This window comes from Macrobrachium nipponense, chromosome 6, assembly GCF_015104395.2.
Source record: "Macrobrachium nipponense isolate FS-2020 chromosome 6, ASM1510439v2, whole genome shotgun sequence".
NCBI classification, from domain to species: domain Eukaryota; kingdom Metazoa; phylum Arthropoda; class Malacostraca; order Decapoda; family Palaemonidae; genus Macrobrachium; species Macrobrachium nipponense.
The window spans coordinates 57,190,660-57,214,558 of record NC_061108.1 but is presented as its reverse complement, the minus strand read 5'-3'; the positions used below and the strand labels follow the sequence as shown (position 1 = coordinate 57,214,558).

The 23,899-nt window shown below is 37.7% G+C and overlaps 1 protein-coding gene across 6 annotated transcripts in view; it reads right to left on the bottom strand.

Moving 5' to 3' along the window:
* LOC135216379 (long-chain fatty acid transport protein 4-like) overlaps nucleotides 1–23,899 on the bottom strand; it is a 447,308-nt gene that overhangs the window by 123,566 nt on the left and 299,843 nt on the right. For all 6 annotated transcript variants that reach the window (XM_064251648.1, XM_064251647.1, XM_064251650.1 and 3 more), the window contains exons 9-10: nucleotides 18,968–19,042; nucleotides 5,852–5,969 (exon numbers count right to left, since the gene is read on the bottom strand). In XM_064251648.1, coding sequence (XP_064107718.1) covers nucleotides 5,852–5,969; nucleotides 18,968–19,042 — 193 coding nt within the window. The remainder of the gene's footprint in view (nucleotides 1–5,851; nucleotides 5,970–18,967; nucleotides 19,043–23,899) is intronic.

The following is a 23,899-nucleotide window of genomic DNA, read 5'->3' as shown; positions in this document are numbered from 1 at the left end:
TAGATTTAACACTTTTCTGCATTTTGATTTTACATATGCTATATGGGTTTTCCAATTCAAGTGTGCATGAAATACATAAATTTTGCTGCTTGGCTAATTTATATACTGTTTCTTGGCCTTTTTTCTTATTTTTATTCTTACAAAACATGACTGCTTGAGTTTTTTTCTATGGAAAATTTAAAGCCTACAGATGAGGCCAATTTGTCTATTTTATTATGGCTTTGTTAATAAGTTTTTCTGCATGCTTTGTGCGTGATGCTACATAATACATGGCAAAGTCATCCATATAAAAGTTGCTTTTAATCCTGACTGGAAGGTTGTTACTAATATCATTAATTGCCAATATTAACAATGTGCCACAAAGGATGCTTCCATGTGGAACTCTACTTTCAAATGGAAATGTTTGAGATGAAACACTGGCAATTCTCATGAGAAGAGAGCAATCTGTCATAAAGTTTTTCATCAATTTTGGTAAATGGGCACATACGTTATTTGTACGTACAGTAATGTTTTTAATAGTGCATACCTGCATGTAGTGTTGTATGCCTTTGAATGTCAAAGAAGATAGTTAGAGAAATTTGTTTTCCTTCAGACCCCTATGTATAAGGTCTTCCAAATTGGACAGAGAATCTAATGTGGAGATATTATTTTGTAAACCAAACTGGGTGGGACTCAAAATTTTATTTTTAAAATGTGCTATGTTAGTCGTGCATTTACCATTTTCTCCAACAAATTGCATAAACAACTTGGTCTGTAATTATTGACATTACTAGGATCCTTTCCCAGTTTGGATATAGGAATTATTACTGCATTTTACCATTCATCTGGAAACAATTTTCAAAACCATGAACGACTGTAAAATTGTAATAAGTATGATTTTGCCAAAGGTGCCAAGGGGCAGATCATGCAAAAAAAATAATGTCACTTCCAGGAGCAGATTTATTTCTGTTCATAAGATAATTCTCCAATTCTTACGTACTGAATTTCTTATTATAATACATATCTTCTATTGTTTCAAATTCACTGGAATAATTCTATCTTATTTTTCTATGTGTGCAAATGTTTATTAAAACTTTTATCATTGCTTACATTTGCCAAGTTTTCACCAATAACAATACGTACATACTTGTATTTCTTTTGGATCTAGTATTCTTTTTCCTTCTTTTAATATGGCATGTCTAGGTGGTTTGACATGGGCACCACTTATTTTTCTGAATCTTTCCCATATTTTTGTATAACTTAATTTTCAACCCTTCGAACCTAAGTCTCCTAAGAACTTCCTTGAGCACTTCCATGTATGCTCGATCGAGTGTTAAAATCAATTTGTCATCTATGTACACAAAAATGTTTTTGCCTAATATTCCATGCAAAACTGTGTTCACCAACCTCATAAAAGTCATAGGACTACCCGACAAACCAAAAGGCATCTGCATAAACTCAAAATGTCCCTTGGGCAGTTCCTCATTGGACGAGTGGTTTTAACACTCGACTACCAGTCAGGTGATCTGAAGTTCGATTCTCGGCTCTGCCAATACGGAATCAGAGGAATTTATTTCTGGTGATAGAAATTCATTTTTCAATACAATATGGTTCGGATCCCACAATAAGCTGTAGGTCCTGTTGCTAGGTGACCAATTGGTTCCTAGCCACGTAAAAATATCTAATCCTTCGGGCCAACCCTAAGAGAGCTGTTAATCAGCTCAGTGGTCTGGTAAAATCAGCTCAGTGGTCTGGTAAAACTAAGTTATATTTAACTGACTGCAGCTCTCTGCACTAAGAGGAATCTGCAAAAATCCCTGCATAAGGTCTATTGAGGAATATATTCTACATCCCCCAATTTCTACAAAAAGGTCTTTTATGCAAGCGACTAGATAACGGTTAGGAATTGGTTTTTCATTCAGCTTGCGAAAATCTATGTATACCTGGACAGAAATATCCTTCTTAGGCACTGCCAACCAGGGAAAGTTGTATGGGGACACACTGGGTCTAATAATTCCTTCCTCTTCTCATTTAATAACCTCTATCTCTAACTGTTCTCTGATTTTGTAGGGTATACGGTATGCAGGAATGAAGATGGATTTGGTCCCCTTTTCTAGATTTACCTTATGTTCTAACACGTTAGTCAGTCTTAACTTATCCCCTTTTAAAGATACAATATCCCCAAATTCAGCTAAGACTTTGCTTACAGCCTCTATATGCTCCTTGTAGTCTGCATTAGCTAGGTGTTCCCTAAAGACTTTCTTCCTTATTTGCATTTCAGCCTCTGAAAAGTCAGTTTTCCCTTCAACAATAGCCACTGACCCACTATCACTACTCCAATCTTGGTGGTCTACCACATATGTATTCTTCTGATATTTCCTAACTGTATCATTACAATTCAACAATTCTATCCAACAATCTCCTGTATTTGATACCTTGCTCACCGATACGGTTGTAATGACACCTTTTAATTTTTTGCTACCCTCAATTATACATACCTCTTTGGGCATTTTCACTTCCCTCAGCTTGATTCTTACTATATTCCTTGTACCTGGATTTAGAATAACATCCTCTGATAAAACACCTTTATATTTGTGGTTATTACAAAAAGTACCCTCATGTTCCATATCTACATAAATATCACTCTTATTTATATACTTATTCTCTATTCCATCCGCCATAACCCCAATGTTAGCATCAGTATCACCACTGTTATTTCCCATACCACCATTGTTAATGCCACCAAATTATCACCAGTGTCTCTATTATAACCACCACTATCGCCACCATGATCACAAATGTCCCCTCTAACACCACAATGATCACCAATATCTTCGGTAGTATAATCACCAATATCACCGCCAGTATTACCAATATCACCAGTATTATCACCAACATCACCGCCAGTATCCCCCACATTAACCTCTGTATCCTTATTTACCTCAATTCCATGTACACTCTCATATGGAATACAAACACCTAGTATCTCAACCATTATGCCACTATAACCTGTATGGACCGATATCCTGTGTCTCCTACATGCAAGATGGCCCAGCAAAAGTCTGTTGACCAACACAACCCCTTTTATCACCACTCCTACTTGCAGGATGACCCAGTAAAAGTCTGTTGCCCAACGCAACCCCTTTTATCACCAAAAATGGTTCTATCAACACTATCACCCAGAGTGAGCCGTATTCTTATAAAACCTGAGGTAGTTAATCTATGGACTTGCACATCACACTCTGTCTCCGTTGAGGATTTCAAAGGATATTCGGAGAACATGGACTGATACAAATTATTGTCCATCATGTTTACGGAGGCTACTGTATCAATAAAAATTAGGATCTTTATGTTTCCCACTAATCCATGTACAACTGGCCTGGGCTCTGGGGCGTCCCCCACAAGACCGCAATGGTATGTACAAATCATCTCTACCCTTTATGTTGATCGACTTTCCAAAAATTTCACCGATCTCTTTGCCCCTTTGAGTAACCTGCTTGGGAAGTTCTCATACTATAACTCCCAGATTTCTGAGGTGTGGGTCTTGCATCCCTCCGTTTCTGAGACGGACAAGACTGCCAAAAGTGAGCTGCACTTTTGCATGTTCCACAATATTTTACTCTATATACGTACTTTCTTTGTGTGCCCTGGTTTATTACAATTGAAACAATGCAACTTTTGCCCTTGATCGTTAGATCCTCTCTTGTATTCCACTTTTGCACACAAATGGGGCGAAGGAAAATTTGAATCCCTTGTGTTGCATTTCTTGGACTGGTTCCATTAAAAAATGTACTGTCCACTGTGCAACATTTCGACATGTTTCTGAATTTGGGAATAAATCAGTTCCTCACCTGATGTAAGTTCAATCTTTTCATTAAAGCTATGTACAACGGCATCCGGAAAGTCGAGTAGAAGCTGGGAAAAATGAATTTGTTTCTGAAGGTTATTAAGTGCAATATTATTACCAGTTACCCATGCGGAATTTTTCAATTTCTGTATTCATTCTACCTCTGAGTCAGAAAGTTGAGAACTGTCCTCAGACCTTTCCTAATCTTGTAGAAACCTCTTAGGTCTCTCACTATATCTCTGTGTTCCTTTGTTCCATAGGCTGCCCTCTGAACGCTTGTAATTCGATCCATGACCAGCATTTTGTGTATTGGAAGTTACGGCATTGATGTGCCAAATTGCCTCTACTGAAATCCAACAAGGCTTTTGCCTCTGTGAATACTTCTGCATCTCTTATAATTCCCTCTGCATCACTTGTAATTCCCTTAGCCTCTAGGAAATTATTAACTCCTTTGATAAAAATCTGCAATGGATGGGACAGAACTCCATCAACAATGCCCCAAAAAGGGCAAAGCCCTGCTGCAATGTTTGTTCCTTTATGCAACAAAATATGATCACTGTTACCTGCTGTGAGTATTCTGTCTTTCTTAGAGAAACTCTTATAATTCAGGATTTGCCCCAACCTCAACAACATCAATAATGTTTATCCAGTTTTCCCTCACAAATCACCAACACAAAGGAAAAATGTATTAATTACCAACAAAAATAAAAAAAATACATGTACCAATCCCCAACACAAATATTTTCAGAATATGTAAATGTTTCTTGAGTCTGCGGGAGAAGATCCCATGATTGTTTCATGGTCATGGTTATTGGCTGATCAAATCTGTCATTGTACCCAACAGAAAACGGGAAGAAGAGAGAAGGAAAGAGAATGGGAGACAAGCCTTCGCATCTTGCCTTTAACTCGATACTTGCTGAATTTGTGCAGTAACCCGGCCAGCCTATCTGTCTACCTTTCACACACTCATACAAAAAATGAAACACGTCGGGTCATATATTCCTATGCATGGCAATTGAGAGCAAACCACTACTGTTCCTTTAATCCCGCAGAGAAAATAAAAAATGAAATACTACACCAGTGAGAAAACTGTTAACATAAAAAATGAAAGGGGATATTAAACACCTAGGATGTCAATAAGGGATGGCACATTAACCACGGCGAAGTCATCTATTCCTGTATTAGCGCATACAATTGTGACCGCACATAATTGTTCTCTCCAGAAGCGTAATCTAAAGGCCTGACTGCCTTTCTCGATCTGATTTCCACTTATATATATCTAGTGTCTATTTTATATATATATATATATATATATATCTTTCCCTTAATCTCAGACATCTCCTTTAACTAATTCAAAACAAACATTTGGTCTACACATCCTCTTCCTCTTTTAAAGACACTGTTCTTCCGCTATTAAATCATCAGTCATAGCTTCTTAATCAGAATTCAACCATATACCTTCCCTGGTAAACTGTGCCTTGAAATTCTCAGTTTCCTTGATTGCCTTCACCCTCAAGCAAAGAAACTGTTCACCTCACACACTTGTTTGGAACCTTTCCATTTTCTAGACACACCTTGGTCAGCCACTCAACATTACATACTCTACCACCATACTACAACAATACTACTGCATCTCTTAGTCTTTCCATTTCTTAGCTTCTTAATTGCCCTGCTAACATCCTTAGCAGTAGCTTCCACAAACCTTCTCAAATTTACGCTTACTCCACTTAGTCTTGAAAAATTCTGCTCTGCCTCCTCTTACTTTCAAGTTATTCTTAAAATATTCACTCCAATGACCCCAGTCTGGTCTCTAGACAGCATCTCCCCCCGCATTAATTTAATGTCCCTCCCCCTAATAGCACTACTTACTACTTCTTCTTTGCCCACTTTCTCCACCCTAACTCACATGGCAACCACTCTTTTCATTACACATCTTTTAGTCCTCCTTATATATCCTTCCCTCTTCTTTAATTGACACATAAAACTATAGATGATAATAATAATAATTAAAAGACTGCAACTTACTGATATTAGTATTTCCTTCTGTTGAGCCATAGAATTCGCAAATTTTTGGAATTGCAAACCTCTTTTGGAAGTCCTCCCATATTGTAGGTCTCAAACCATTGCCAAACATGAGACGAACCTGTATGTTGAGAAAAATCACCATTAATAATTTACCTGAAAAATCTGGGGTTATTCTGACACTGAAAGGATATTTTTACTGCTATACACATACAGATTTTACATTAAATCAACATAATTTTGCATCTGAGGCATCTCAGATATTCCATATAAGAAAAAACAAGAAAAAACTCCAAGACAGATTGTACCAATTGTCTTATGTTCCCTCCAGTCCCAGGGTGGAGCCTTGTTGTGCATTCACTGACTTGTCCACAGTTCACAAGTCTTCCCAGAATTCTTTTCCTTACTGGAATTACTATGCTAATATTAGTTCAATTAATACATTTTTAATTGTTAGATGCCTTTCTGTATGTACGTACAGATAAGTGCTCCATTTTCCATCAAGGGAAAATCTCTCTGGGAAACTTGAGAAGGTAGCTGATGTAATTGCTACTGTATACACAATTTTTTTTCTTTGTTATACTCAGTTTTGGCGTCAATTTTTGTCGGCGGGTTATTTAGTTCCTTTGGTGTTCTTTATTTTTAGTACAGTTTTATTATTATTCAGGACATGAACTATTCATATAGAAAATCACACAGGAACCATTGAGTTGAAATTCAAGCTTCCAAAGAATATGGTGCTTATTTGAAAGAAGTAACAGAAGGTAATAGGAAATACAGAAATATGATATCACTTATTAGAAAATAAAAAATAAACACATTAATAAATATATAAAAATAGAAGAAAATTATTAAAATACAAGGAGGATTGGTTTGGGGTAATACTATGCTGAAATCTTTGTTTGGACCCACAAAGTTCCAACTGCACAACATTCTCAAAGAGACTGTCCCACAGTCCAATGGTGTGAGAATAAAGGACTTCTGGAACTGAGAAGTTCGACAGCGAGGCATTTTACTGCATATTGATTGCTCTTGACAGGGAAAGAGGATTAGTGAATTTAAGGCTAGCAGAAGCTGTTTTGAAAAATTCAAAAAGTGAACAAGAATACATAATGTGCCTACTTCAGTGATTAAGGAAGTGTCTGAAAAATGGGATGATTTAAAAAAGTTTGTGGAGAATTATCATCGCAACAAAAATGTTGTAATCCGTGTCTCGAACATATTTAACGACAATACCATGTTTCCTTCAGACAAATTTTAAAGCGGTGCCATAAAAAATGTCTCTGGACAGTTTTGTTGTGTGACAGGAGTCCAAGTCGGTCCCAATGCCAGTAAAAAACGATGAGGGGGAGTTAACCTCAGATAGTGCCAGTAAAAAACGAAGAGAAGTAATCCCAGATAGGTCCTTGATAACTGAAGTCCCTCTGGAGGGGGATTCCTCCTCCAAACAATAACCTCTCCTTCCTCTCCCCCCCTCTCTGTCTTCCATATCCTAACAAGAGTGTTCCATAAAGGTAAGAGTGAAGTTAAATGTTTATTTATCCATTTCATACGAAATTTTTATTTCTCAATGTTTTCTGCATGTAGAACAGTTTATTCTTTATAAAATGTATTTTTTTTAATATTTATATACATAAAAAAATGTATATATAAATATATTATATATATATATATATATATATATATATATATATATATATATATATATATATATATATATATATATATATATTATATACAGGCGGCCCACGGTTAACGGCGCAATCACTCAACGGCGAATCGGTTTTACAGCGGTCGTCAAAAATAATCATTAAAAAAATAAGGCATTTTAAAGGTATCTTTACGGCACAAATTTCAGTTAACAGCGCCGCTAGCGCCGTTGTCTAACGAGTTCATACATATGTAGAAATGCCGTTCAGACCATAAAGGTTATGCAAATTATATTAACAAATTTTATGGAGAGTTATTATGTAGGTATTAGGGTAAAATATATGCCTCTGACGCTGTTCTATGCCGAAAATATCGAGTTACATAAGTGCAAATTTAGCTATGGATGTGTCTATTCATAAATGTTCATGCTTTTGTTTAAAATATGTATGAAAATGTATTACGTGAAAGGCATTTTTATATCTGTACAGAAATATGATACAAAGGCAGCTTTTGAAACTGCCCTTCACGTTATCAAATACGATGTTTTTTCATGTTCTTTCTTGGTGTTAAGCCGCCGCGCCGCTCTTCGAAAAATATCAATTTAAAAAAGTGCAAATTAGTGATGGATGTGTCGATTTTATAAATGTTTATGCTTTTATGTTTAAAATGTGTATGAAAATGTATTACGAATAGGGTATTTTTATTTCTGTGCAGAAATATGATAAAAAGGCAGCTTTTGAAACTCCCCTTCAAGTTATCGACTACGATGTTTTTTTCAAGTTCGTTCTTGTATGCCGCCGCCTGCCGCTCTTCCGAAAATATCGATTTAAAAAAAGTGCAAATTAGCGATCGATGCGTCGATTTTATAAATGTTTAAAATGTGTATGAAAATGTATTACGAATAGGGTATTTTTATTTTGTGCAGAAATATGATAAAAAGGCAGCTTTTGAAACTCCCCTTCAAGTTATCGACTACGATGTTTTTTTCAAGTTCGTTCATGTATACCGCCGTCTGGCGCTCTTCCGAAAATACAGAGTTAAAAAAAAGTGCAAATTTAGCGATCGATGTGTCGATTTTTCAAATGTTTATGCTTTTATGTTTAAAATGTGTATGGAAATATATTGCGTAAAGGTATTTTCATTTTTGTACAGAAATAAGATACAAATTAAGGCAGCCTTTGTAACTACGCTCCACGTTGTCAGGGGATGGTTTTTCATGTTCGTTCTTGTCCGCCAGTTCCGAAAAATGCATTGAGTTATTTTATTAATTATGCATCTTTTCCATAAATCCTTTAAAAAGTTATACATTATTTCACTGTATCCAAGAATATTGTATGTATTCTCATATTAGTGTATTTTAAAATACTACGGGAAACTTAAGCCCGTATTCCGCGGAGCGGCCAATGTTGTGGTTAGAAATCAGCTGATGAATAAGAGTCTGTTTCACCATAACGCAATTCTGAGCGAATCCTCTTGCTTCTAGTTAGCATAAACGAACATCTATATACTTGACTTATATGAGACAAAGTTATTTTTCCATATACAGCGTGTTTTTAGGCGGAAATATTTATTGAATATGTCTCGTTGTGAATGTGAACTACTATTTTTTTCGTTAACAGATTACGTTGGCGGCATGTTTATTGCGTAAAAAATTACGTGATTCCGTTCGCAATACGTAATCCTTTATATCATCGTAATACGAACTTTACGTTATTTATCTTATATCAGCGTGAAACCAACAGTAAAATGTGTTCTTTCAAGCACAGTAGTTTTGATTAAAATGATTTTATCCCAATTTTATCTACCGTTGTGTGTGATGGCAGACGTTTACTGCATTTTATCCTTGTTGCCGATGTACGATAATAGTCATTAGCAGCTTGAACAGTTTTCTCAGCTTCAGTTATAACTAGGTTTAAATTTAACGGTATACTTCCCAATTGATCTTTAATCTATATTGATCTCTGATCTATAGCGAATAAAGTTATTACATTAAGATATCTCAGTTCTATTCTATACATAACGCCATTTATAACAAATACGGTAATGTTGCACTGTAGTACGATGATCGAAATACAAGCCAGACAGATGTTATCCAGTTCGGTTGTACTTAGAAAAAAAAAAAAAAGTTTCTCGTTCGGTTGTTCATGGCTGTACACGTTCACGCAACAAGTATAACGTTAAAACCATACTTTCATCATTCTCTTTTGCTGTTATTGAACTTATGTAACTAGAAGATGGATAAAGTTAGGCCATTGTAATTTGATCTCTCATAAAATCGAACTATCGTAAGACAAATGATCGTAACCTGAACACTACAGCTACCTGTACACTGTATAAACTTTATTATATCTTTACATACTCTAGACACCCACATGTACTGTACAGTAAATTCTATAGTACTATACTGCATAAATATAATTTTACTTATTGCGCCGTTGTGGGATTACGGCGCCTTTGACTGGTCTAGAGTTTCGAAAGATGGTGTGCGGCGGCCGTAGGCTTTAAAATCGCTCAGCGTCGAAAATCGCTTGGCGTCGGTGGCCAGGAACGGAACCCCTGCCGCTAACCGAGGGCCGCCTATATATATATATATATATATATATATATATATATATATATATATATATATAGGACTGGTAAATATGTTCTGTTACAACAGAATTCCATCTAATAAAAAGAGCCCATAAAAACACCAAAATATAGAGAGAAAAGTACTATGTTTCAGAGACTGCTGTCTCTCTCTTCAGGTATATGAATGAGAAAGGTTTACAGAAAAGGTGGTATTTATACCAAGAGATCCTTCCACAGGTAAGCCAATTTAGGTCACCCCCGCTGATAATCTTCCTTTAATCTTCTTCAGCGTTGGTTGAATGAAAACTTCGTCCATCACATCTGAAATCCACGCTCCTTTTGAGATGTTCATTACCTGCCTCTCTTTTATTAAGGCCGATTCCATCATTTGACTCTTGTACCAGCAGTTGCTGCTATAAATTATACATGACAAATTCCAGTTTATTCTATGGTTATGTTCATTTATATGGTTGAAAATAGCTGAGTTCTGTTGTCCATACCTAACTGACTGTTTGTGTTGTATTAATCTCTGGGGAAGTGATTTGTAAATCCGATTTAAGATTGGTCACAGTCCTGGCATGGGATCTCATAAACCCCAGTGTCTTTGGGCGATGTCTTTTGTTGGACGTTAATCAGGGATTTAGCTAAGGTGTTCGGGTAAGTAAATGCAAAAGGGTTAGATTTTCCAAGGGTCTGAGTCACCTTTGTAATCATGTCCAGGTGGGGAATTTTTATTTTGTTGTTGGGTGTATCTCTGGTCTTGTCTTTCGGGGGTCGGTAGAAAATTATGTTTGCTTTGTGAATTGCTTTCTCAATTATATGGTCAGGATACTTTAAAGACGAAAGTTGCTTACGAATTAGTTCAAATTCTTTTTCCAGGAAATCTGGGGAACAAATTCATAAGGCTCTTAAGAACAGATTGCTGGCTACACCTATCTTGATAGCAATGTCATGATAGCTAAAGTAGTGAATGTATGAAAGTGAGAACGTTGGTTTTCTGTATATGGTAAATTTGTATTCTGTTGTGTCTCTGATTATTTAAAACATCAAGAAAAGGAATTTTGTTGTCTGTTTCCCATTCGACTTTAAATTTGATGCTGGGCACTAATACGTTTAATTTTGAAAGGAATTCATTAAAATTGCCCCACCTATTATCCCAAAATGTTAGAATATCACCAACATATCTCATCCAAAGCATGTTTTGGGGTTTTATTGCATTTATTACTGTAGTTTCAAAGTATTACATGTACAGATTGGCTAAAACAGGGCTTAAAGGACTACCCATACTACACCCAAATTTTTGCTTGTAGAATGATTCCCCGAATGAAAAGACGTTATTAGATGCACATAATTCAACTAACTTTATTATTTTGTCAAGCGCTAATGGGAAATGATCTGAATAGGGGGATAATTTTTCCCTCAAAAACTGAAGAATGTCCTGTACTGGTACTTTTGTGAATAGGAAATCTACATCAAGGCTTAGAAGTTTTATGTTGTGAAGTGGTATATGTGCTTCTCTGAATTTGTGACAAAAATCTTCCGAATGTTTAATGTGACTGGGAGAAAAAGTGCCTAAAAAAGGGGAAAGGAGGCCAGCTAACCATTTAGAAATTTTGTAACTGTTGTAGTATTTCATTGTTTATAGGTCAATTTAGCTTTATTATGAAATTTACTGGGGTGTTTTTGGAGGGCTTGGAACGGATTAGCCATTTTACATGTAAAATGTGGTCCAAGATACGTAAACCTCATGAAACAAGGATAAGTAATTTTTGTGGCCATAATGCACCGAGCTCCAGTTATCAGCACCAATAATAAAGTTATGATGCTGATACATATCTAACAGAGGCACCATTAACTGATTATCGCCGCCATGAACCACCAAGCTTCAGTTAATGGTGACTTTCGTTTATCATCAAGCCAGTCAGAATGGAACCCCCACCCATTACCAAGGATGGCCTGTATTAGGTATGCGTCGGCACCAATACAGGCAGTCCCCGGGCTACGAAGGGTTCGGCTTACGATGTTTCGAGGTTAAGACACTTTTCAATTATATTCATCAAAAATTATTTCCAGGGATACGACGCCTACAACGCTCATCTGGCACAAGAAATATGACACCAAAAATGCAAAATAATCAATATTTGAAGGTTGTTTTGATGAAAAATGCAATAAGAATGCAGTCTAGTACATAGTTTTTATTGCACCCAAAGCATTAAAAGTAAGGTCTTTTTAGGATTTTTGATGACGTTCTGGCTGATAACGAGCGACTGCCTGTACAGTGAACTCCCCCTATTCGCGGACTCCAGATTTGCAGACTCACGTATTCGCGGATTTCTCTCTTGATCATATGGCCCCTTTATTCACACAAAACTCGCCTATTTGTAGTATTTTTCTTTGAGAAATATCCATAATTTCATCATAAAATGCACTTTTTGTGATAAAACTATTTGAAAAACCAAGTACTAACATTTTTCGTGGGTTTGTCTTGAGTTTTAACTATAAAATTAGTCAGTTTTAAGTTTTTTTATTATAGGGGTTTCAACTATTCGTTGGTTCTAGCTATTCCCAGGGGGTCTGGTACCCATCCCCGCAAACACGGGGGACACTGTATACATATACATACAGGCAGTCCCTGATTATCGGTGATCTGGTTTGACAGCACTTTTCTAACCCCGAAAATTGACTTTTTTTGTTCCTGAAATGAGCTGATTTCCAGTTATTGGTACCAATAATAGAGTATTTGCACCAATACATACCTAATACAGGCAGTCCCTTGTTAATGGCATGGGATCTATCACCAATGTGGGGACGATAAACAAAAATCGGCAATAATAGCGCCGAGCCTCAGTTATTGGCGCCAATGACAGAGGCTCAGTTCTGCCGATAAGTGGAGGTCGGCACAGAAAATTAGGTTGTGATTGTCACTAAACAGGTCCCATAAAACCAGATCACCAATAAGTGGGGACTGGGAGGAACTCCTCTTGGTACCTTGGAAGCAGAACTAGCAGGTCAGGCAAAAGGCTAAGTCTTCCGGTATTCATTTTCAATTAGGAGTGAAAAATTTTTGTTGAACCCCTTGTGTATTAGAAAAATATGGAGTGAAGATGAAACTATAAAGTTTGTCCCAAAATATTATCCTGATTCATTGCAATAGCCCATGGGTCAGGTTGCGATTGAGCAGAAAATCTACAGACTTCTGTTGTAGTACCTGGCAGTAAACAGAAAGATGATAAGGGAGTCTTCAAGACAAGCAATCTCTCCGTGAAAGACTGAATGAAGGAAGCCCTCTGTCCCATCACTCGAATCCAGAGACTGAGTCTGCCTGCCAATACATTCCATATGGAAGCGTGTTTGGCTAATAGAGGTATTGAGTGTACTACAGTTACACTTGAGCGCCTGCAAAGTCAACCGAAACAGGAGGGAAATGAGGCCCTCTTGTTTAGTGATAAATGCCACTGTGGTGCTGTTGCTCAACAACACCAAGGGTTTCTCAAAAACCAAATCCTGAAACTCTCGAAAGGCCTGAAAAGCTGCCTTGGGTTCCAGGATGTTGATGAGACGGTACTTATTGTCTCGGTCGCACATCTTGAAGATAACTTTTCTCTAGGTATGCGCCTATTACGCAGTCGGTGCATCTGATAAAGAGCATGTCGTAAGGAGAATATGCAGGCATATTCAAAGGCTCCTGTTAATCGAGCACCAGCCTAATTCCTTCCTCATCATTTGAAAGAGAAAAAATAATTAAGGCTGGAAGCAGGCCTCATTCAATCTCTAGTGAAGAGAACAAAGTTGAAACTGCCCTAAGAGGAAGCTTCTATGGCGACAACAGGACACCGAAGATGATTAGCTCTAGCCCAATTGGTTGTTACCAAACGGGACCACAGGAGAGGAGACAGCTCAGAAATGCAATGAAAGATGGCCGAGAACAGAAGAAAGTAGGTTCCTCTCCTGAAGGATACCTACTACCGGGTCTTGGCTATGTCAATATCTAGTCCAGAGACTCGACAAACAACCCTTCTTCAAAGCACCAGCAGTAGGAGAATGCCTGTTACAAGCTTTCTTTCCTTCCTTCCTTCTGCCCTCTTCGCAATTGGAAAAAAGGTTGAAAGAGACACACGTGTGTGTACTTTCTCAGAAGAGAAAGAAGAAGGCTGGCTATTTCCATAATTGTCCTTCAAAGCCTGAGACTTCTTAGGGGTCGAGGAAGAGCTGACTCTAGGAATACAAAGACCGAAGGGTTTTTCCATTGTCGGAGGACAATGCAGACGTCCTGGCATGATCCTTGACTACCACAGTATTCACCACTCTCTGAAAGAGTTTGGCAGAACCGAATAATGGTCCGTTCCTAAGGGTCAAGACAACCTCGGGACTTACAAAACTGGAGATCCAAATTAGAACAATGTTCCTTTCTTAGCATCAAAATTGCCCACAGGTTGCTGTCTGGTGCTGGGTAGGGAAGAAACACCTCACCCCGACCAGTCTCCAGAAGGTAGAGTCCTCTCCAGGAATGTTTGCATCTGAGGAGACAAAACCTTGAAGGAGTGAAGGATCAAAGATCTCATAGGGGACTGCCTGGAGGGAAACCACAGCGGTGTCTTCCAGGCTTGCTGTGTCTCTTGTGATAAGGGATATCCTTCAAGGCAAGAAGAAAGTGTGAGACCTGAGTCCAAGTGAATCAGAGACAGGACAATCTGCAGTTGGTACAAGACCCCTCCGAGGTAAAGAAGAATCGCTCCTGTCATGGTAGCAAAGGGGAAGAGAGCTTGATTGGGCATCTCGACAAACCGTGATGGAACTCCTTATCCTGAGAAAAGTATTCATCTAGTCGAGAACACCTTCACAAGCAAGGAATGTGGCGCCCCTAAGAAAAATGGTCTCTCCTGGAAGAACAAAGGCCTTGAGCAGTGAAGACTAATCACTGGGGAAGCCGCAGTCCTATCCCCCAGATCAATGTGCTGACGAATCAGCGAAAAGATCTCTGTTAAATGAAAATCGTGGGTATTAGTATCCCAAAGAAAAAACCCTTGAAGCTTACGGGGCACTAAACTCCTAATTTTCTCTCCTTGATAGGACCCAAGGAAGCTTTCCTTGACTACTCTGGTGTACGAGATGATCCGAGGATCGATCTCCAGATACCAACCCTTGTAGCTGAATTCCGAATAAGAGAAAAATTCATTGAAATTTTCTCTGTTCACCTTGCACCTCTCGGAACAACCAAGAGGGTCAAACGAACAGGTTAGGAGAAAAGGCATGCCTACCTGTCCTGCTAGAACCAGCAGGAGGGGTAGACCGTGAGTTGTCATCAACATGAGGAGACCGGAAAGTTCACTCGAACAAAGCCGAGCCAGCCGAACTAATCATGTGAAAGTGACCAGGGGCCTAGCGTGGCAAGTAAGACTAGCCGAGACAAGAGAGCCAAGCCTAACTGAGCTGAATGTGTGAACACAACCAGGGTCCTGGCTTGGCATGCAAGTCAAGCCACGAAGAGAGGGCTGAGCAGAGCCGAGTCGATTGTGCAAATGCGAGCGGGGCCTGGGTGAGCAGTACTCGTCTGCTAAGAACTACAGTGGTCCCCCCATATTCGCGGGGGATGTGTACCAGACCCCTCTGGAATAGTTAGAACCCGCGAATGTACAGAACCCCTATAAAAACGCTAAAAACAGCCTATTTTGCTAGTTAAAACTCAAGAAAAACCACTAAAAATTTTCATACTTAGTTTTTTAATAGTTTTATCACAAAAAGTGCATTTTATGATGAAATTGATCATACAAACCCGGAATTTGTGGATATTTCTCATAGAAAAATACCGCGAATGGGTGAATTTTCCGTGAATAATGCAGGGAAACGTTCCTGAGAGAAATCCGCGCATGTGTGAGTCCGCGAATCTGGAGAACACGAATACGGGGGGCCCACTGTACTACTTCCCTCCCTAAACGCTCTAGTCTCCTTCAAGGCCAAAGCCCCTCGAGAAGACAGCTTAAAGGGGGATTCTGTGTCTGTTATTCTGCATATTTGGACACTAAGGCCCAAGACATAAAGGATGGGACCTGACCAAGCAGCGCTGGCAGATGGTGTCGAAACACACACATGTCTCAGCATCTACTTTTGTTCTGTGCCTAAACAAGACCGAAGAGCTAACTCTCTGACACTGGTTTGGAAAGTGTCCGATATTCTGCAGAATCCCTGGCACTCAAAAAACTAGTGCTCGTAATTCCAAGGAATCTGAGTGCTTGGCGAATACACCGAATCTTGTAAAAATGATCATCATGAGTGGTCTCCTCTTGGCTTCAAAGAAACTGAGAAGGGACAGGCACAGTACCAGTCTTAGATGGAGATTTTTAAAACTGGGACCGAGAGTGTGGCCACAAGAGGTCATGCCCTCGAGACCCCTGAAACACGAGATTCCAGAGGAAAATGCAAATCGGCTCCCACTCTAAAAGTGGGAAGAGCCAATGAGAGAACCCTGCCTCCCCGAAGAGAGGCAGTCCCATAGATGTTCCATAAGACTTCTGAAGTAAATCTCCACCCTACTTCCCCAGGTGCTTGGTTAAAGACTGAGGCACCAGATGGGGCTCTGGCCAAGTACTGGTGTAGTATTGGCAGGGAGAGCTGAGACACCTGCATGTCCTGGCTCTTTCTCTCACCCTGTGCCTGAACTGGGAAGGTGAGAGGTCTCTCCAGCACCAGTTCAGGATGCTTGAGATTCTGTAGAAACTTGAGTGCTCAGAGTATCTCACCTAGGCCAAGATCCCCAACACAGCACCAGTCTTAGGAGCAAACTTCTTAGAAGTGGCAAAGGGAGTGCAAACTGAAGTCTGCACAGCTGATGGCTCCTGAAAATGCAAGACTCTGTGAGGTATGCAATTTGTTTCCCAAGCCCGAAGGCCAGGATGAGCCAAACAGAGAATCCACTGCCTCCTCGAAAGGAGGCAGCCCCTTAGAAGCCCTGTGAAGGGACTTCTTAGGTGGAGGAGGGTGAGAAGCTGCCTTATTCTTCCTCGACCAATGAGCCTTGGAAGAAAAAGGGGAGAAGGCAGCAGAGGATGCAGATGTGGATAAGTTTGAAGGTGTTCATCTCATAGGACTTCTTCCTCATACTCCTCTCTGACATTTTCTCCAGGGTGAAAGTCAGGAAGCGCAATTACCGCCAGCAGTTAGGGCAAGAAGCACAACAGGAGTGGCCTGAGTGACATAAACATCAGGAGTAGCAACAGGAGCAACAAGGGCACCTGCAGCTGCAGCTGGAGAACATATAGGAGCGGCCTGACTGGTAAGAGCTACAGGAACGTCAACAACAGCAACAGGAGCAATTAGGGCAGGTGGGGCAGGAGGCACAGCGGGAACTGCCCAGTGACTGGTCGCCAAGAAAACAGGAGCAATCAAGATAGGAGGCATAGCAGGAGTAGACAGCCATAGTTACAACAAGACAGTGCCACAGCATACAGGAGTGCCAAAGTTGAAAATCCTAAAGGGAAAAAACCAACAATGACAAGCCAGCCATCTACTGCTGCGTCTGCGATGCTCACCATATACCTGAAGAAAAAAGCAAATATGAATGGTAGAGAAGGACTCCTCTCGCTCCGAGGGTGATTGCCCTATGGAGTGGGAGGAGGCCCTTGTGAAGAAGTTGGCTGACTGGGCCCCCACCCCTGCAATCTTAGCCTGACAAGCGAGCAAAGAGGGCAAAGGAAAGATCTCGCCTGAAGGAGAGAATGTTAATTCTTATTTTTGTTTAAATATTGCAATTTGCATTAAGAGCATCCTCATAACTGCTGCAAGAACTCCACATTTCCCACTGACATCCTTCTCTGGGATTTTTAAATTCGTATTTCTGATATTTTTCCATATTTCAAATGTCATTCATTTACTTTCATAATGAAAATCAATAGGTATTTGACAAATATGAAGAATAAACAAATTCTTCATCTTGGTCTCATGGTTTGTTTTAATGATTAAGGTAGGCCCATACTTTTTACTCAAAGGCTTTAAATCCACAGAGGGCAAATTGGTTCCTCAAATTAAACTGGGTTAGAAGTGTCTTTACAAGAGTCAGGAGTCATTAACAGCATTAAGGAATCATCATCGAGTCCTAGAGTATGTGAGTAGCTACATTTACAGCACAGGGAAAAACTGTCTGAAAATCTCAAAAAGTCTCCAATAGTTTACGGAGTTCATTCCTCCATAAATGGCACCAGTAAGAGCCACACTGTGTCAGCTCCTTACCCTACCCCTGAAAGGATGGCACAATGATTAAGGTGGTTCAAAGATAGGCCACCCCCTCTTGATGGAGTAGAACACAATCATCTCAACTCTAATCAACTTGGAGAGCAAATTGGACAGAATGCTGAGAATACCATCCCCAAAAAGGAGCCACCCTGAAATCCACAGACTAGTTCTGAAAGAAAATCCTCTCCCTGAGATATTAATAGGACTACCATCTTGATACCTCTCATATCCAACCATTGTCAGGTGGTTGCTGAAATCAAGACAGTGAAGAGGAGGCTGAAGTGGTTGGACAGTTATATAAATATAAATATCTACATTGAACCCACAGACTTTAACAAGGCATTCCTTGACTGAGGGCAAACCCAGTCAGTTTTGTCAGTCACCCCAAGTTTGAGACTTACTTTCTACACTAAATATTTTTTGTTAATTTCTCTTGCAATTATTATGAATGACTTGACAATTTATAATGCTAGACTAGAACATCAAAATGAAGTAGAAAATAAATATGAATATAAGGATGAATTTAATTACATATCGACAAACCCCACACAACCAATTAAAATAGATATTCAACCTAACCATGATTGATTTACTAAGTATGTATAGTCCAAGCCTTAAGAAAACAAACTGCTTAGCAAACCAAAATTATGCTTTGGTGGTTACTGTAATTACCTTGTGCTGTTTATCCTCTGGTTTCTCTGGAACTGTAAGGAGATAGCGGCATATTTCTCCAATGTACTGTGCAGCCTACAGGAATAATGAATAAAGTATTTCAATCATACATAGCTTGGCAAACATATTCTATATTCATTAAAATAAAAATTTCCCAAATAAATATTTTCACACAATACAGTACAAAATATTGAAAACTTAACAAAATTATTCACTTGTTATCTAATGCTGAATTCTAACATGCTGAGTTTTCAAGCAATAGATGAAATTAAATTGAGTGACTCAAGAAATAAGTGAGAACATTTTACATCACCGTACAATCTTGACATAAGCAACATGCAATAAAATTACTAGATGCAAAGCCAATAACATATGTACTGTGCAACAAAACACCACTTAAGCAACACCAAAGAGGTTAATCTACGGCAAATATTTTACTGCAACGACGACAATAGAGTTACATGAATTACATAGGAAAAATAAAATTTTCATACACTGGTTTTACCTTCTGGATTTATAATAAGCTTAGGAAAAGAGCTTATCAATTCTTGACACCTCGGCATGAAGCAAAAAGAGTAAACACAAAACTAAACCAAGAAGCTACAAACTTTGCAAATTTAAAAAAATAATTCACTGCAACAAACATCTTTACTAAGCTCAGAAATAATAAAAATGATGTGATGAACATGAAATTTTAAAGGAAAATCATAGATATTTTTTGGAAACAGGAAAAATATAATAATTAGGTTTGGGGAGTTTGTTTTATACCTAAATTGTGTAGAAATGTTTGATCTTTCACGTGAAAGCAATAATTTTGCTATAAATATGTTTGCTAATGAGTTGTAATTGATTAAAATATGCTAATATTTTACGGAGTGCAATTTTCAGATTTTCCAACCTACTTATGTTGATGTTTTGTATCGTAGCTAAGTAAGCTAGCAGCCTCAGGTTTGCATTTTCTTCAAGATTCATCATCTGTTGACCCAATAGCGTCAACTAGGTTTTTTGTGAATTTTTCCCGAAAATAACTTACATAAGTGCACTTACGGAAAAAAATTTATTGACGCGCTACGTGTCATCAGATCACGAGAGGGTTAACAATGCATTTACGTATGTCTTTTTACTTAAAGCATTTATGCATTTATGTCTCGGCCTAGGCATCTACATATGCAGCTATGTTCTATCATTTGGAAAAGGCAAGATTCTCATTTGAAGTATCACTCTCATGTAAAGCAGAAGAATGTTTCCTAGATCTTTCTGATTCAGAATGGAAGTTTCAGTGACTATCCACTTCATATCAGGGACCAGTGACCTCTCTCCGAAGGAAAGACTCTTTGTCTGTTAGTTGGTAAATAAATACTAAAAATAATTATGGGAATTATCGTACCAAATACTGATTGATACATAAAATCAGTACTGCTAAGATTTTAAATTGTTTGGCAAAGCTCACCGTAATGAAAAAGTACTTTTGTATAAGGCAAATATCATGACAATTTTCACAACACCTGTGAAATCACTACCGACAGAGTAATCCCTGTTGGAGTAAATCCGCGTGAATGTGTTCCTTTAAGATTGAAAAGAACCCTAATATTACGGTAAGCATAACTAGGGAACTGTGTTACCATAAAATCATTAGTTGACTGTAAAATACTGCAAAGAAAATACCAACCTTTAGTAAACACCAAATCTCGCTAGTCAAGCACGACTGGGAACTATGATCACTATCAACTATGAACTATGACCTGTTTCATCAATGTTACAATGACATGATTTACCCTTTCAGTAACCTCAAATTATCTATCAATGTTCAAAAGGTCATTGTATAATAAGTTTCAATCTCAAAATTGTTTAATATTATTCCCCTAATGCTAATTATCACTTTGTCAAACAAGACAACACAGCATGGCAATTACTACAGTGATGATGATGTCTTTAAAATGCAATCAGTTGCTGATTTTAACACTTAATGGATGAATACCCTCATATGAGTAGCAATAGCAGGTTTTGAGTGATGGACGGATACACTCCTGCAAGCATCAATATTAGTACATACCATACAATTTCGCTAGATCAAGCAGCAGAGAGTTTCTATTACTTCAACGGGCTATAAATGACTTTTGGCAACTGAACTCTCAGGTCCCTTTAGCCAGATGTGCATCTCATGAGGTTAGTTGTGTTTGGACTTCAAGGGGAATGTTATACTCTTTTTTTCTTCCATGACATATCTTTATTTATTTGCTCATAAATACACCCAGGGGTTGCTATAGGTTGTAGTTCTTATATTTTATAATAGTATATGTCAGTTATAACTGTCATTTTGCAATGAAAAGTGCAAAGAAATATTAGAAAAAACAGGAAAAAAGACAAAAATATTAGAAAAACATGTATGCCTCTAAATATTTCATCAATATTTTACCAGAATGCAAATGACACCTGATCACTATGTTCATAAATTAATTATAATACAATAATAATGTCACACTAATGCATGACATATAATTGCATACAGTATGTACTACTAGTGTTTTATTAAAATTAACATTAGTCTTCAACTGTATTATTTGATTTTTCAAATTGATATCTGTACAATCGTCTGTCTCTCTCTCTCTTACTACAACTGTATTATTTGACTTTTCTAAACTGATATCTGTAGGTGTTACAACCCAACTGTGGCCAATAGTTTCTCTCTCTCGCACGTGCGCGCATACACACACACGTGTAGGTTCAAAGAAACAAAAGCAGCAGACTTTTTAGGGTTTTGTTTTTAGGGTTTTGCTGAAAACAAAAGCCAGAAAAATTTGAAGTGCCAGTAAACATTGAGAGGTGGCAGGAGATCAGAATTTGACAGTGCGCTTATTAAGTGGTACAAGCTCTGACTAGAGAAGGCCTAAACATTTCCCGGGAGATGCTTACGGGGCAGGCAAGAATTTTCATGAGTTAAACCTAACAAATGGCTGTGACTATTCATAAGCTTTATTCTACTTTTGATAACAGCAATATATACGTATGTGGAATGAGCTGGCAAGACTATGTTTACATAGGAATATTTTAGGGGGGATTTTGGTCATCCAGCATTTTCTGCTGTTCGGCAGTGGCCTAATCCCAAGGGCGTCATATTAAAGAGGTCACACTGCAGCAAAATTTTATGAGAAAAAATACTGAAGATATTGTTCAAACAACAGGTAGGGTAGGCATGGCAATAACTATTTGTCATTAATTGATTCTAAGGGACCCAGATAGCATACTCAGGTGAAAAAGGAGACATTTCTTCCTCAGATGTCTGAAGACAACTGCCATTGAAGATACAAGTTCACATATAGTAATGGATGTATATGAGAACAAATTAACTTACCCATAAAACTGTTTACCTCTGTTGAAATATTAACAGATGGCTGATGATCTACCATAGCTTGCCCAAAAATAATTAATCAAGAAATATTGCCTCCATTTATTTAAAAAACAATGTTGGAAAATGTGGAAATTTAATTTTTTAAAAACTAAAACAATGAATTGAAATGCAGTCGTAAAAAAGTCAAATACAAAATTAGAATGGGAAATAAAGAAAAATTTAAGGATTTTGCTAAGAACAAAACTGCAAAGTTATATGCAGACTTCAGTGTTACAGAAATTGTACTGCATGAGGAAAAGTAGATAAAATGAATGGATGAGGTTTGCAATTACCAGATGCTGAACATTCCTTTAGTAATGCTTATAGTATTGCACAGTACTTCCCCTAAGGGACAGTAAGCACACACAGCTATGGTAACATTAATAATACATACAACACTTTAAGAATAAGGATCCAGTAAAATCTGCTATCATTACCGACCTTGTTATAAACTATTTCTCATGTGTTTTAAATCTAATTTTTATGAGTCATTTTTATCAACCTCCTTGATATCAAGAAATGGCTTCTTAATTGAAGAGGCAGTTAATATTCACCTTTGCTTACAATCTGGAGTAAAATAAACTTCGAGTAAAATAAACTTCAACATGCAAAGTAGGATCCCACTTAGTGTATTCTTACTTATTTTTTTCCAATACATTTGAAAAGTAAATTTACCAATAGTGTGTGATGACCTTCACTGTCTATCTTTTTTTGGACTATCACATCCTTTCCCCTGTTTGCTTTCCAAACCAATGTTGATAATCATCACTGACAACCTAGATGAAGTTTGTCAACTAGTCTAATGAGAGAAATGTTCATTTTAAAACAAGCAATATCTAGTAAAGTTTTATGCATAATGTACCACCAAAAGAATGTAAGTGTCTACCAATAACACAAACAATTTCTTACTATATGAAGTTATGAAATTCTCATTACAAATTGCCAAAGGTCTAAGTATGATTATGTATTGTTATATAATGCATATATATTTGTAATCTGATTTACTAATCCTAAAAAAAGTTTTATCATTAAAGAAGGCAAGTTACTATCAGTGTATCAGTAACATATTCTAATGTCATAAAAAACTTTAGCCAGCAATTACCTACTTTCTTTGGAATATGGATTAAGAAAATTAACTAGATTAGTGTTTCTACAGGAAAGTTTTCCTTTTCTTACTGACGACAGTTTATTCATTATGTACTTCTAAGAACATCAAATCATTCTTCAGCAAAGCTTACTTTTCATTAATTGTTAAATAGCAAACAAAGATGTTATCTCTTTGGTCACCTATAATAGTTCTATAATATAAAGGCTTAATGCTTTTTAAGGGTCTTTTCACCCTGTACCCAAGATTCAAAAGTAAAGGGATTTGACCCTGAACTGTAAGTATTAAAAAAAAAAAGAAGCATTCCCAACATGAAGGGTTTGGTAACAACTACTCCTTTTCATGATAATTATGTAATGGAAAGTTTACAATTAACACTGAATCTTCAATCTTCAAATATATGTACATTTTCATTGTCATATATGTATATGTATGTACT